The sequence below is a fragment of the Neoarius graeffei genome, chromosome 20 (genome assembly GCF_027579695.1).
Source record: "Neoarius graeffei isolate fNeoGra1 chromosome 20, fNeoGra1.pri, whole genome shotgun sequence".
Lineage (NCBI taxonomy): Eukaryota > Metazoa > Chordata > Actinopteri > Siluriformes > Ariidae > Neoarius > Neoarius graeffei.
The window spans coordinates 21358842-21375551 of record NC_083588.1 but is presented as its reverse complement, the minus strand read 5'-3'; the positions used below and the strand labels follow the sequence as shown (position 1 = coordinate 21375551).

The 16710-nt window shown below is 41.5% G+C and overlaps 1 protein-coding gene across 6 annotated transcripts in view; it reads left to right on the top strand.

Annotated features, from left to right (window-relative positions):
* The window catches only part of LOC132868486 (ubiquitin carboxyl-terminal hydrolase 22-like), a 182480-nt gene that overhangs the window by 105529 nt on the left and 60241 nt on the right, over window positions 1-16710 (top strand). For all 6 annotated transcript variants that reach the window (XM_060901398.1, XM_060901401.1, XM_060901397.1 and 3 more), the window contains one exon: window positions 11825-11938. In XM_060901398.1, coding sequence (XP_060757381.1) covers window positions 11825-11938 — 114 coding nt within the window. The remainder of the gene's footprint in view (window positions 1-11824; window positions 11939-16710) is intronic.

Genomic DNA, 16710 nt, shown 5'->3' with positions numbered 1-16710 from the left:
AAGTCTTAGGTGCATGTAAAGAAATGCTGTAAACAAAAATGGCTTAAAATAATGAAATGAATGCTTTTGATCAAAAGCATGTCTCAGGGTTTCCCCTTGACGTGGTGCTGACATATGTGCCCAGGGACTGCCTCCCCAGCCAATGCAGTGCAGGACCCATCCACAAGCATTTTTCTCACTCATGCCTGAAACCCTGGCCAGTATGTTCCCAGAGTTAGTGGATGGGTGAAGCAAGGATTAACTGTTGCTTTCATGCTATGGGTGTTTTTTTTTTCCGGAAGAACGCCAAGACCGGAAGCTTTCTTTTTTTTTCTCCTCCTGCGTAAAGACCACAAGCAGAGGCCATCCAAATCGGATCTGCTTTAATATCAACAGATCTTCGATTAAGGTACATGAATCTTTTCATCATGGCACACCTTCAGCTTGTTCAGTGTGCTGAGTGCAGGATGTTTAGTTGTTCGTCTTCTGTCGCTAGTGACAGCTTTATTTGTGAAAAGTGCAGATTAGTTAGCTATCTGACGGAGAATATTGCAGTTTTAGAAGCATGTATCCAGGCTTTAGAGAAGGCCACTGAGACTGAGAACAGTGTAGTTTCTGTAGGGGAAAGTCTGGATGCCCTAGGTGGCGTGAGTAATCCCCCAACTCTGGCATTAGAGCCCTTACAGCGGGGCGAATGGGTGACGACTCGGCAGCATAAGCTTAGAGCCAAAGCTACTGCTGAGGCTCACCCATGGGAGCACCACTCCTCTCCGCTTCATGTGTCGAACAGGTTTGCTTTCCTTAGTGATGCACCCACTGAGAAACCTGAAAGAGCTCTGGTTATAGGGGACTCTATCATACGGCACGTGAAATTAGCTCAGCCTTTAGGGGCACCAGCAGCTTTAGTCAGGTGTATACTGGGAGCCAGGGTGCCGGACATAGCAGGTAATCTTAGGGCCCTAGGCAAGCACAGGTTCTCAACGATAGTTATCCATGCAGGAGCTAATGATATACACCTTTGTCAGTCTGAGGTTACAAAGAGTAACTTTGTAGAGGTGTTTAAATTAGCGAAGGCAATGTCCGATGCTGTAGTGGGCTCTGGCTCCATCCCAATGCGGCGTGGCGATATAGCTTACAGCAGGTGATGGTCACTGAACTGCTGGTTGTCCAGGTGGTGCTCTGAAAACAGTATGGGCTTTATTGATAATTGGGCTAATTTTGAGGGCACTGCTGGTCTGTTAGGGCGGGACGGTATCCATCCCACTTGGGAAGGTGCTGCTCTCATTTCTTGCAGCATAGGTCATATTCTCAGAACAAATCAAGTTAATTTCTGACAATCCAGAGCCAAGGCCAGGGAGCAGACAAACAGGCTAAACCGACTGTCTGCTAGCTGCACAGAGTTGTCACTCAGGGTCCACTACATCGAGACTGTGTCTGTTCCCTGAGCTAAACAAAAAAGTAGAAATACTCAGAGTTTGTTCCAGTAATCTAATCAATATAAAATTAGGTCATAGTAAGTGTACAGCCGCTGCCAGCACCTTTGATCTAAAGGTGGGGCTACTAAATATTAGATCTCTTACATCTAAAGTGCTAATGGTTAATGAACTTATTACTGATCAGGAGTTTAATGTACTTTGTTTAACTGAAACATGGATTAAGCCAATTGAATAGATAGCATTAAATGAAGCTAGTCCTCCTGGATACAGTTATATACACCAGCCTCGTCTAACTGGCAGAGGAGGAGGCGTCGCGGTTATTTATAATGATGGTCTGGGTGTAACACAAAAACCTGTGTTAAATAAATTAGATTCCTATTTAATACTGTAGCAAAATTAACCAGGAATAAGTCCACTATAGACACATGCACACCTGCAGTATGTAGTAGCAACGACTTCATGAATTTTTTAAATTATATTATTATTCGTAAACATTGTGTTAGTTTCCACTGTTATGCTGATGACACACAGTTGAATGTTTCTGCAAAACCAGATGAGAGACACCAGCTTAACAGAACTGAGGAATGTGTAAAGGAAATTACACTGGATGCTTATTAACTTCCTTCTGCTTAACTCTGACAAGACTGAAGTACTTATACTAGGACCACATGCAGCTAGAAGTAACTTTTTTTCTGATTACATAATAACTCTGAATGGCCTTTCTGTTTCTTCACGTGCAGCAGTAAAAGACCTCGGGGTGATTATTGACCCCCCAGTCTTTCATTCGAAACTCACATTGGTAACATTACCCGGATAGCTTTCTTTCACCTCAGAAATATTGCCAAGATAAGAAATTTAATGTCACTATACGACACAGAAAAACTAGTTCATGCTTTTGTTACCTCCAGGTTAGATTACTGTAATGCCTTACTGTCTGGATGTTCCAAAAAGTGCATAAACAATCTCCAGTTAGTTCAAAATGCAGCAGCAAGAGTCCTTACTAGAACTAGAAAATATAACCATAGCACTCCTGTCTTATCCACACTGCATTGGCTCCCAATAAAATTTCGTACTGATTATAAAATACAATTATTGACCTTTAAAGCACTGAATGGTCTCGTGCCACAGTACCAGAGTGAACTTCTGGTCCTTTATGACCCGCCATGCCTACTTGGATCAAAAGGTGCAGGCTATCTGCTGGTACCTCATATAGCGAAGGCTACATCAGGGGGCAGAGCCTTTTCTTACAAAGCCCCACAGTTATGGAACAGCCTTCCAAGTAGTGTTCGGGAATCAGACACAGTCTCAGCATTTAAGTCTCGGCTGAAAACATACCTGTTTAGTCAAGCCTTTTGTTAATGTTTATGAGGTAAAGGAGTAGATCTGGAGGGTCCTTGGACATATTGTTTTGGTAAACTGGGATGTATGAATGCTGTCAGTCCCCCACTCGCTTGCTCACTCGAGTTTGTTGATGGTGTAGTGGCTGGCTGCTTTATGTCCTGGAGCTCCCTCATGCCTGTGTTACCTTCTGGCTCTCCCCTTTTAGTTATGCTGTCATAGTTAGTTTTGCCGGAGTCCCTGCTTGTACTCAGCATAAAATGTATACTGTTCCTGCTTATTCAGGTGACATTGGGCATATCTAACAACCTGTCTTCTGCTCCTCGGACCTGCCTGATCCATCCTGATGCCCTATGTCTGGTTGGAGTCTCATCACATCGCTCCTGTGGAGGACAGCTCCATATGGACAGTTGGAAGTCACACTTGGAAGACGCTCTGGACACTTACAGTAATGCTTTTATGGCTGAGGACTACAGTTGACTTGCTAACTTTAGGACTGCAGTTGTCATGAACAGTTTTGCACTCAAGTTTCCATCAATGAAGAGTTATAACATCGATGAAACTGACTTCATGTTAAAACTGTTAATATTATAGTCCTGCTGTCTGTTGTTGCCCAAATGAGGATGGGTTCCCTTTTGAGTCTGGTTCCTCTCAAGGTTTCTTCCTCATGTCGTCTGAGGGAGTTTTTCCTTGCCACCGTCGCCACAGGCTTGCTCATTGGGGATAGATTAGGGATAAAATTAGCTCATGTTTAAAGTAATTCAAATTCTGTAAAGCTGGTTTGCGACAATGTCTATTGTTAAAAGTGCTATACAAATAAACTTGACTTGACTTTTCTCCCTGGAATTTAATACTGATGAGCACCATTGGATACTTGTGGTACGCTGCGCAGGTGTCACAACAGAAGCTTTCCCAGTCAATGTAGGCCTCCATCAGGGCTCAGCTCTTAGCCTGTTTCTTCTCCGTGCTCTCATGGAAGGCGGTCGCATTTCTCTCCCTCTCCTCTCCCTTATCTTCCCTGCTTTGCTCCTCTCGTCTCGTCTGTCTGCTGTCTTTTTGAGAGACTCTCTCCGCACTGCTCTCCAAACTAAAAATCATGGAATTGATAAATTGGTGTCTCAACGCAATTGACACAATTTTCTCGACGAGGAGCATGGGTTCGGGGGAACCAGCCTGTCCTGCCGGAACGTTCACAGCTGGCTACACGATGGACGCGTGGGAGAAGTGGCGGGTCGTGTGCCTGGCGGTTCTTTCTGTGGAGGACATTGAAGACCTCTACCTATTCGGAACCATAATTACAGGTCTTTTGCTGATTGGATTAGGCATTGCCCTGGTTTATTGAGGAAATCAGAAAATGGTGACAGCTGTCCAAAGCCCCATAAAGCTGCCCGACATGATTGAAGCAGTGGGCAGAGCTATCGGCACTCAGACTGTGGCTATTCAGAACTTGAACCGCAACATGGATAACATCATGGAGAAGCTTTTGGCTTTGCAAAGGAAAATTGATCGATTCAGAGACCAGAATGGACAAACGGAGTAGTTGTGTAAAAGAATGCGTCTACTCGCCCCAAGACCAAACAATCCCAATCTTATCTTATCGGTCAAGGCCGTTGTTGGAACAACAGCTCCCCCTGAAGATCACTGCAGTGAGATGCTCTTGCATTCCTTCCCCCACTTCCCACAGTTGCCGCTTTTTACCCCCAGTGTGACAAGCGGGTGCACAACCAGCGCCGTCATGGCTGCAGGAACGGACAGCTGCTTGCTTGCCTTTCTCCGACTGGTTACACAGAGTCCAAGGCCTGATGTGTACTCCCTTGAATACTCACTCATATGTGGTATGTTCCTGCTTGGTTGGGGGAGGCCTGAAGCACATCAGGACTCTGGATCAAAATTCCTGCTTCTGTGGAGGAGCGCCGATACTTGAACTGCCTGGCTTTCCTGCCATGAATGCAGGCCTGCCTGGGGTTTGCCCCATTCTTGGTGGGGGATTGTTTCTCTCTGCAGGTGAAACTGGGAGTTAGTTGTGACAGGGAATTAGTGGCGAAATTGGAATGGAAGAACTATGGTGGTGAGGGAAAATGGGGAAGGATATGGGTTCAGGGAGCTGGTTTCAAAGGAATGTCAATGTGCATAGAACAATAAAGAGACCGTACATGAACATACTCATGAAGTTTTGTGACAATACCTCAAAGCTAGTGTGAAAAGCCTGCTGAAAGCAATTGGCTGAAGGTGACCAAGTTTTTGAAGTAATTCAGTGGTGATTTTAAAAATCCAGTTACAGATTACTGCACCAAATTTCAGTACAATTGGACTTTTGGTATCTGATAAATAGCCAGTTCAACTTAACTCTGACCCTTTTTAGTGGTTATGCTCCAAATTTTGTACATTACCTCAGAATCTTTTGTCATTCATGCATTTCAAATTTTGTGTAATTTTGTGCAAGCATTCATGAAATACAGCTGGACAGATAAGTAAACCAGCTCTTGGGTTGTTTGGTATGTGGCAGCCACACTGTTTACATGTTTTTGATAATTATTAAGGGTCTCTTGAGTATTTTGACACCAAATATGTGACCATATGGCAAAAATTCTTGGACTATCTTGGAAAAGTAGGTTTTGAATATTATGTAAATTGGAGTGAGCAGGGCTAAATTATTTAAATTGTAAATTTATATGGGTTGAGTCAACAAATCAGCAAGATTCAGTCCCCCCCCCCAGAAATGTGCTCACTTTTGTAAACAAAATCATGTTTAACACCCCCAGTGGCCAAGTTGAGATTGCATCAGATAAGTTGTGGGTCCATCTTTGAACCCACCATTCCAGTTTCATGACAACTTGGTGGTAACATTTTCAAATGCCTGTTTTAAATTAATTAATTAATTAATTAATTAAACTGAGTAGGTCATCATCAAAATTCCAACAAATGTACAACCCCGATTCCAAAAAAGTTGGGACAAAGTACAAATTGTAAATAAAAATGGAATGCAATGATGTGGAAGTTTCAAAATTCCATATTTTATTCAGAATAGAACATAGATGACATATCAAATGTTTAAACTGAGAAAATGGATCATTTAAAGAGAAAAAATAGGTGATTTTAAATTTCATGACAACACCACATCTCAAAAAAGTTGGGACAAGGCCATGTTTACCACTGTGAGACATCCCCTTTTCTCTTTACAACAGTCTGTAAACGTCTGGGGACTGAGGAGACAAGTTGCTCAAGTTTAGGGATAGGAATGTTAACCCATTCTTGTCTAATGTAGGATTCTAGTTGCTCAACTGTCTTAGGTCTTTTTTGTCGTATCTTCCATTTTATGATGCGCCAAATGTTTTCTATGGGTGAAAGATCTGGACTGCAGGCTGGCCAGTTCAGTACCCGGACCCTTCTTCTACGCAGCCATGATGCTGTAATTGATGCAGTATGTGGTTTGGCATTGTCATGTTGGAAAATGCAAGGTCTTCCCTGAAAGAGACGTCATCTGGATGGGAGCATATGTTGCTCTAGAACCTGGATATACCTTTCAGCATTGGTGTCTTTCCAGATGTCTAATGGCCCTTTTCCACTACCCTTTTTCAGCTCACTTCAGCTCACTTCAGCCCGACACGGCTCGCGTTTCGACTACCAAAAACCAGCACGACTCGGCTCGCTTCAGCCCTGCTTAGCCCCTAAAACTCGCACCGTTTTGGAGTGGGGCTGAAGCGAGCCAAACTGAGCCGAGTGAGGCTGGGGGCGTGAGCAGACACTCCCCTGTGCACTGATTGGTGAGCAGGAGTGTCCTCACATGCCCACACACGCCCCGCGAGCGCGCTGGGATCTGTAAACACCGCAAACCCGGAAGAAGAATAATTACGAATTACGAGAATTTCTGAAGCCTTATGCGCCTCGCCTCATCTATACGCTCTTGCCAGTATCTGTCCGTGTTGTCGGTGACAACAAGCCACAGCACCAAGACCAGCAACACTAACGACTCCATGTTTATTGTTTACTATTCGGGTCGTGAGACTACCGCTTAAAAGCTCACTGATGTCACTGTTTGCGCCGCTTAACGACATCACCTGACGTCCACCCACTTTCGCTAACTCCACCCAATGTGTCCACCCACTTCCAGCCAGCACGGTTCAGCGCGGTTGTAGTCGAAATGCAACTCCAACAGCCCCGCTCAGCCTGACTCAGCACGGCACGGCTCAGCCCGACTCAGCCGCGTTTGTAGTGAGCGGCATAAGCTGCCCATGCCACACGCACTAATGCAACCCCATACCATCAGAGATGCAGGCTTCTGAACTGAGCACTAATAACAGCTTGGGTCGTCCTTCTCCTCTTTAGTCCGAATGACACGGCGTCCCTGATTTCCGTAAAGAACTTCAAATTTTGATTCGTCTGACCACAGAACAGTTTTCCACTTTGCCACAGTCCATTTTAAATGAGCCTTGGCCCAGAGAAGACGTCTGCGCTTCTGGATCATGTTTAGATACGGCTTCTTCTTTGAACTATAGAGTTTTAGCTGGCAACGGCGGATGGCACGGTGAATTGTGTTCACAGATAATGCTCTCTGGAAATATTCCTGAGCCCATTTTGTGATTTTCCAATACAGAAGCATGCCAGTATGTGATGCAGTGCCGTCTAAGGGCCCGAAGATCACGGGCACCCAGTATGGTTTTCCAGCCTTGACCCTTACACACAGAGATTCTTCCAGATTCTCTGAATCTTTTGATGATATTATGCACTGTAGATGATATGTTCAAACTCTTTGCAATTTTACACTGTCGAACTCCTTTCTGATATTGCTCCACTATTTGTCAGTGCAGAATTAGGGCGATTGGTGATCCTCTTCCCATCTTTACTTCTGAGAGCCGCTGCCACTCCAAGATGCTCTTTTTATACCCAGTCATGTTAATGACCTATTGCCAATTGACCTAAGAGCAATTCCAGCGTTATGGACGTGACACTTGAACTCAAAATGGCAACAAATGACCCAGTGCATGTTTTATTGTCTCCCAGTATTTAAACAGGTGTTGCATATTTTAAGGCTGTACCATACTGGAGAAGTGATAGAACAAGAACAATTCCCATAGTACATCTAGGGCATGCCAGAAAACGCCAATAAAAGATGCGTTATGGATGTGACAGAAAAAGTATCACTTTTCTTGGGTGACTGGACATTTTTATCAAACTCTGTGAAATTGTAAACCTAATGTCGAAATGGAGATATCCATTTGATAGAGGGGTCCAAGGTGAATTTTAAAAAGTCTTTGTTTAAAATATTTTATATTTCATGCAGAGTTTCAGAAGGAAAAGTCAGCGTTATGGATGTGACGAAATTCCGTTATGGATGTGACGCGTCTGAAATAGACATGGCATATGTTTAGAAAATCAGCAATTTAACCACCATAACCCTTTGAAAAACTCTAAATATCAGCTAAAACTATCAAAGTTCTGAAATAATATTTAGGATGACTATTGTTTTGCTGTTTTGTGGATTTTAGCATACATTTCTGTGGCTTGTGGCAATAATATAGAATTGTACATGATCAAAGTTGATTTTAGCTTGGGTTTTACATTTTAAGAAAGAAAGACTGACAGTGACATATTAGGTTGGTTACAAATTGGTTCAACTTATTCACATCTGTAAAATACAGGCCTAGGTGATCTCTCTGGGAGTGGTTTTGATGTATTACATGTTGCTTTATTTTTGCATGGTGAGGTTGACATTTACATGGAATTGCCCCTAATGAGTTGCAATTTGGTCCTCCAGCTGTTCCTTTTTTGTACCTTTAACTTTTCCAGCCTCTTATTGCCCCTGTCCCAACGTTTTTGAGATGTGCTGCTGTCATGAAATTTCAAATGAGCCAATATTTGGCATGACATTTCACAGTGTCTCACTTTCGACATTTGACATGTTGTCTATGTTCTATTGTGAATACAATATCAGTTTTTGCGATTTGTAAATTATTGCATTCCATTTTTATTTACAATTTGTACTTTGTCCCAACTTTTTTGGAATCAGGGTTGTATAAGCATAGTGGTGCACCATACTAAATTTGAGCTTAATCGGACTTGCAGTTCTTGAGAGAGTTGTGCGATCTTAACTCCATCCCTATGTATTACCATGCCATAGGCTTTGCACATGACCTCAAAATCTTGTCCTGTATGTCCATGTCAAATTTCATCTGGATCGATCCAAGCATTCATGAGTTACAGCTCTTTGAGTAAAGTGCTGCCTTGTTGTAATTGACTGACATGGTGGCCATATTGTTTACAAATGCCAACGTTTGTGAAAATTGAGGTTCACTCTCCTGAATAGTTTGTGAAGATTGGTCAAAAATCCTAGGACTAATTTGCAAAAGTAGGTTTTTCATCTTATGTAAATTATTGGAAAAAATAAAATAATGGCAGAAATTGGTGACCAGGGTCAAGCCGAATTCAGCAGAACCCAAGGAAAAAAAGAATTGTGTACAATATACAGTTCCCAAGATGTACAGTGGTGCTTGAAAGTTTGTGAACCCTTTAGAATGTTCTATATTTCTGCATAAATATGACCTAAAACAACATCAGATTTTCACACAAGTCCTAAAAGTAGATAAAGAGAACCCAGTTAAACAAATGAGGCAAAAATATTATACTTGGTAATTTATTTATTGAGGAAAATGATCCAATATTACATATGTGAGTGGCAAAAGTATGTGAACCTTTGCTTTCAGTATCTGGTGTGACCCCCTTGTGCAGCAATAACTGCAACTAAATGTTTCTGGTAACTGTTTTTAGCCCATTCCTCCATACAGAACAGCTTCAACTCTGGGATGTTGGTGGGTTTCCTCACATGAACTGCTCGCTTCAGGTCCTTCCACAACATTTCGATTGGATTAAGGTCAGGACTTTGACTTGGCCATTCCAAAACATTAACTTTATTCTTCTTTAACCATTCTTTGGTAGAACGACTTGTGTGCTTAGGGTCGTTGTCTTGCAGCATGACTCACCTTCTCTTGAGATTCAGTTCATGGACAGATGTCCTGACATTTTTCCTTTAGAATTTGCTGGTATAATTCAGAATTCATTGTTCCATCAATGATGGCAAGCCGTCCTGGTCCAGATGCAGCAAAACAGGCCCAAACCATGATACTACCACCACCATGTTTCACAGATGGGATAAGGTTCTTATGCTGGAATGCAGTGTTTTCCTTTCTCGAAACATAATGCTTCTCATTTAAACCAAAAGGTTCTATTTTGGTCTCATCCGTCCACAGAACATTTGTCCAATAGCCTTCTGGCTTGTCCACATGATCTTTAGCAAACTTCAGATGAGCAGCAATGTTCTTTTTGGAGAGCAGTGGCTTTCTCCTTGCAACCCTGCCATGCACACCACTGCTGTTCAGTATTTTCCTGATGGTGGACTCATGAACATTAACATTACTCTATATGAGAGAGGCCTTCAGTTGATTAGAAGTTACCCTGGGGTCCTTTGTGACCTCGCCGATTATTATACGCCTTGTTCTTGGAGTCATCTTTGTTGGTTGACCACTCCTGGGGAGGTCAAATTAATGGTCTTGAATTTCCTCCATTTGTATACAATCAGTCTGACTATGGATTGGTGGAGTCCAAACTCTTTAGAGATTGTTTTGTCACCTTTTCCAGCCTGATGAGCATCAGCAGCACCTTTTTCTGAGGTCCTCAGAAATCTCCTTTTTTCGTGCCATGATACATTTCCACAAACATGTGTTGCGAAGATCAGACTTTGATAGATCCCTGTTCTTTAAATAAAACAGGGTGCCCACTCACACCTGATTGTCATCCCAATGATTGAAAACACCTGACTCTAATTTCACCTTCAAATTAACTGCTAATCCTAGAGGTTCACATACTTTTGCTGCTCACAGATATGTAATATTGGATCATTTTCCTCAATAAGTAAATGACCAAGTATAATATTTTTGTCTCCTTTGCTTAACTGGGTTCTTTGTCTACTTTTAGGACTTGTGTGAAAATCTGATCATGTTTTAGGTCATATTCATGCAGAAATATAGAATATTTCCAAAGGGTTCACAAACTTTCAAGCAAGACTGTAGGACAAAATGTAAACCTTTGCACTGTAGCAGCATCAGGCTCGTCCCTTTACTTCCCTGAATAGTGGTGGGAATTCTGCACCATGAGACAGTCTGTTTTTTCTGTGGCTTATTGTTTTTGCTGACCATCGCATTTTAGTGAACAATCAGAAGACGATGACCCCTACCAAAAACAAAACAATAAGGTTACAAGCACTTCATGTTCCCCATATAACACCTATTTCCATGATCTGCATACTGAATGGCATTGCTTTCAGGTGGAGTATCAAACCTGCACTCAAAGTACATGAGTGAAATAGGGTAACAATTCTGTTAACTTTTGACGCTTTTTCATCTTTTGACCAAAAACTAGTTGCTAGTATTTTTGGTGCATTTATAATTTATTTTTTAAGAGAATTTCATACTTTGAAGAAATTTGTGGTCAGAACTAGTATAGTCAGTTTAATTTTTGTTTCTCAGGTGCCTACTTTTTTGTCAGCTCTGAAAAACAAACTTGCATTAGGACAGCCTTATAAAGAAGTTATTACTTAGCAATTTTTAATTTGGAAACCTTGCTTTACAGTTTTTGTTTGGCCGAATTCTCCCACAATATGTTAAGGGTGCCATACAATGCTGAATTGGGGTCAGTTTTTATTGTTGGACCCTGATAATTGCACTTTTTGATTGGACCTTATTCTTTGATCAGATGTTTAATTCATGTACATGCTTGTTTATGAAGACTTTTTAACACTAAAGCACACCTTGTTCTATGGTACTGTAAGCTCACAACAGACCCCTATGTTTCACCTGCTTAACTTTTAATTGTAATGGGTAAACAGTAAATCAGCCACTATTTATCATCTTGTACTGTATATCTCAAATGTATTATTCTTTAACTTCCTTAGGTGAGAGAGGCACAATTTACTAATTTTCTAAAGAGCTTTCTGTGACTCTTGATAGAAGTATATTGTGGTATTGTTCAGTTGAAAAACAAACTAAAGTCAATTTATAATTGTCTCACCTCTGCTATAGCTATTGACTTGTTATATGGTGGGATATACTGCTTTGCTTGCCAAGACTACATATACGACAAAGACATGGAACAGATTGCCAAAGAAGAACAGAGGAAGGCCTGGAAACTTCAAGGTTGGTGTTCAATTCATTAACTGAATTCTTTCTGCTCTCATCACTTTCTTTTCCCCCCCATATATAAAAATTCTACTAAATACTTTGCTTTGATTTGGCAGATTTGTTGGGGGGAAAAAAGCCTCAATGAGGCTGTGGCTCATACCAGCCAAGATGCCCATAAAATTGTAAATATGACTGGTGGCGCCACCATCTTGACAACTTTTATGCACACCCACCTGGGGACATAGTGTGTGAGTTTGATCGAAATCTGATCAATCCTGTCGGAGGAGTAGTGATTTTTGTAAATTGTGGATGGATGATGACAGACAGATGACAAACGACATGTGATCGCATAATAAAAATCAGTATCTAAAAAGCATTCACTATATGGCCAAATGTTTGTGTACACCTGACTGTCACCCATATGTGGACATTCCCCAAACTGTTGCCACAAATTTGGAAGCACACAACTGTCTTGAGTTTCCCCTCACCGGAACAAACTTGTTCCAGGATTACAGTGCCCCTGTGCACAGAGTGAGGTCCATGAAGATATGGTTTGCCAAGGATTGTGGAGAAGAATGACTGGCTTGCATAGAGCCCTGACCTTAACCCCACTGAACACCTTTGTGTTAGATGAACTGGAGCACTAACTGCATGTCAGGGCTTCTCACCCAACATTTCTGCTTGACCTCACTAATGATGTTGTAGCTGAATGAGCAAATGCCCACAGCCATGTTCCAAAATCTAGTAGAAAGCCTTCCCAAAAGAGTGGAGGTCTAAATTTCCAAAAGGGGAGACTAAATCTGGAATGGGATGTTCAAAAGCCACATACAGGGAGTGCAGAATTATTAGGCAAATGAGTATGTTGACCACATTACCCTCTCTATGCATGTTGGCCTACTCCAAGCTGCATAGGCTTGAAAGCCTCCTACCAATTAAGCATACCAGGTGATGTGCATCTCTGTAATGAAAAGGGGTGTGGTCTAATGACATCAACACCCTATATCAGGTGTGCAAAATTATTAGGCAACTTCCTTTCCTTTGGCAAAATGGGTCAGAAGAGGGATTTGACGGACTCAGAAAAGTCAAAAATAGTGACATATATTGCAAAGGGATGGAGCACTCTTAAAATTGCCCAGCTTTTGAAGCGTGACCATCGAACAATCAAGCGCTTCATTCAAAATAGTCAACAGGGTCGCAAGAAGCGCGTTGAAAAAAAAAAGGCGCAAACTAACTGCCCGTGAACTGAGGAAAGTCAAGCGTGAAGCTGCCAAGATGCCACTCGCCACCAGTTTTGCCATATTTCAGAGCTGCAACATCACTGGAGTGTCAAAAAGCACAAGGTGTGCAATACTCAGGGACACGGCCAAGGTAACAAAGGCTGAAAAACGACCACCACTGAACAAGACACACAAGATGAAACGTCAAGACTGGGCCAAGAAGTATCACAAGACTGATTTTTCTAAGGTCTTATGGACAGATGAAATGAGAGTGAGTCTTGATGGGCCAGATGGATGGGCTCGTGGCTGGATCAGCAAAGGGCAGAGAGCTCCAGTCCAACTCAGATGCCAGCAAGGTGGAGGTGGGGTACTGGTATGGGCTGGTATCATCAAAGATGAGCTTGTGGGACCTTTTCGGGTTGAGGATGGCATCAAGCTCAACTCCCAGTCCTATTGTCAGTTTTTGGAAGACACCTTCTTCAAGCAGTGGTACAGGAAGAAGTCAGCATCCTTCAAGAAAAACATGATTTTCATGCAGGACAATGCTCCATCACACGCATCCAAGTACTCCACAGCATGGCTGGCCAGAAAGGGTCTAAAGGAAGAAAGATTAATGACGTGGCCTCCTTGTTCACCTGATCTGAACCCCATAGAAAACCTGTGGTCCCTCATCAAATGTGAGATCTACAAGGAGGGGAAACAGTACACATCTCTGAACAGTGTCTGGGAGGCTGTGGTTGCTGCTGCACGCAATGTTGATCGCAAACAGATCAAAACACTGACCGAATCCATGGATGGCAGGCTTTTGAGTGTCCTTGTAAAGAAAGGCGGCTATATTAGTCACTGATTTTTTTTTTGAATGCCAGCAATGTATATTAGTGAATGTTGAGTTGTTATATTGGTTTCCCTGGTGAAAATAAATGAGTGAAATGGGTATATGTTTGTTTTTTGTTAAGTTGCCTAATAATTATGCACAGTTATAGTCACCTGCACACACAGATATCCTCCTAAGATAGCTAAAACTAAGAAAGCCCTACTCCAACTTCCAAAAATACTCAGCTTTGATATTTGAGTCTTTTGGGTTCATCAAGAACATAGTTGTTTTTCAATAATAAAACTAATCCTCAAAAATACAACTTGCCTAATAATTCTGCACTCCCTGTATAGTGGGGTAAATATTCAACGTGTCAACTATTTTTCTATTAAACATATTTACAGTGCAGCTATTCACATGAAATGTTGAGCAGACCTTGGTATTAACATGATAAAGGATAATGACAATCGGGGGGTATTGAACATGCTAACTGAAATTTATTTAATACATGGTGGAGAGTACTTTGTTTGCAATGGCAGCTTCAAGATGCTTCCTGTCTGAACACATTAATCCCACCATGTTCAGGTTGTATTTTGTCTTATTTGTCTACACAATCGTTATTTAAATGAAATGGTGAATTATGATCTTGAGTTCATTCTACAAATTTTCTACTTGGTTTAAATGTGGTGATTGACTCGGCCATTCCAACATTCTTTATTTTCTTTCCATCGAACCAATCAAGAGTCTCCTTTGCAGTATGTTTTGGACCTTTGTCCTGCTGGAAAGTCCAGTCATATCCTCATCATCCTAGTGGATGGCAACAGACTCTTCTCAAGAATTTTCCGATACATGACTATTCTTTTTCCCTTTTGATAATTTGGATTCTGCTGGTACCATGAGAAGAGAAACAACCCCATACCATTGTTTCCACCTCTGAACTTTACCATAGGTATGATATTTTCCAGGTCATATATGCAGACCAAACAAAGTACTTTGAAAAGGGTGTTTTTTTGGTCTCATCTGAGCACACTACATTCTCCCAGTAAACTACTGGCTTCTCCAAATGTTCTGTAGCAAACTTCAAAGAAGCTTCAACATGTCTTTTCTGCAGTAAGGGAGTCTTTTGGGGCGAGAGTTGAGACCATGCCTGAGGAGTGCATTGCCTCCTATTTTTTTGGTGACAACTGTGCCCACTGCTTCCAGCTATTTTTTGAGTGGTCCATAAATCAGTGGGCTACTCTTCTGACTAACATTCTGACTGCCCAGTCAGAAATCTTTCAAGGAGCTCCTGTGCAAAGCCGGTTGTTGGTTGAGTGGTGATCCTTTCACTTGCAGATAATAGTCATGATTTGTATTTATAGGAACATTTAGGAGTTGAGAAATTGGTCAGTAACCAGTGTCATTGCTATACTGCTCAACAATCTTATTGTGAAGGTCTTGGGAGAGCTCTTTGCCTCCACATGTCATGAGCTGTTTCTTGCATGACAGCCAAATGATTGTTTACTTTCATTCAGAGGTGGATTCCCCTTTTTCAATGAGTGGAAGTACTTACCTGCCAACATGCACTAAGCCAGTTGATTCTAATTAGCACTGTAGGAGAACTAATTGGTGCAATCAACTGGGTTTCTTTTCCTGTCATTTGACTTTGTTGCATATAACTTTCTTATGGATTTGAATATTGCACATTTTTTTGTAGTTTTATTGCATTAATACCAATGTGCACTGAATATTTAATGTGAATGGCTGCATTGGAAATATATTTAATAGAAATGTAGTTGGCATGTTGAACACAAAATCTTGCCTATGCTAGTGCATCTCAAACAATAGGAATATCATGAAAAGTTAATTTAATTCAAAAAGGTAAACTTTCATACATTTTGTGTTCATTACATGTAAAGTGAAATATTTCAAGCCTGTTTTTGTTTTAATTTTGATGATTATGGCTTATAGCTCATGAAAATCAGAAATCCAGTATCTCAAATTATTAGAATATTTCCTAAGATCAAACAAAAAAGGATTTACAATACAGAAAATGTCCAACTTCTGAAAAGTATGTTCATTTATACACTCAGTACTTGTTTGTGGCTCCTTGACCATGAATTACTGCATCAATGTGGTGTGGCATGGAGGTGATCAGCCTGTGGCACTGTTGAGGTGTTACTGAAGCCCAGGTTGCTTTCATAGTGGCCTTCAGCTTGTCTGTATTTTTGGGTCAGGTGTTTCTCGTCTTCCTCTTGACAATACCCCATAGATTTTCTGTGGGGTTCAGGTGAGGCAAGTTGGCTGGCCAGTCAAGCACAGTAATATCATGATCAGCAAACCAGTTAGTAGTAGTTTTTGGCACTGTGGGCAGGTTCTAAGTCCTGCTGGAAAAGGAAATTGGCATCTCCATAAAGCTTGTCAGTAGATGGAAGCTTGAAGTGCTCTAAAATCTCTTGGTAGATGGCTGGGTTGACTTTGGACTTAATAAAACACAATGGACCAACACCAGCAGATGACCTGGCACCCCAAATTATCACAGACTGCAGAAACTTCACTGGACTTCAAACACCTTGGATTCTGTGCCTGTCCATTCCTGACTCTAGGACTTTGATTTTCCAGTGAAATGCAAAATGTACAGTGGTGCTTGAAAGTTTGTGAACCCTTTAAAATTTTCTATATTTCTGAATAAGTATGACCAAAAACATCAGATTTTTACACAAGTCCTAAAAATAGACAAAGAGACCCCAGTTAAACAAATGAGACAAAAATATTAT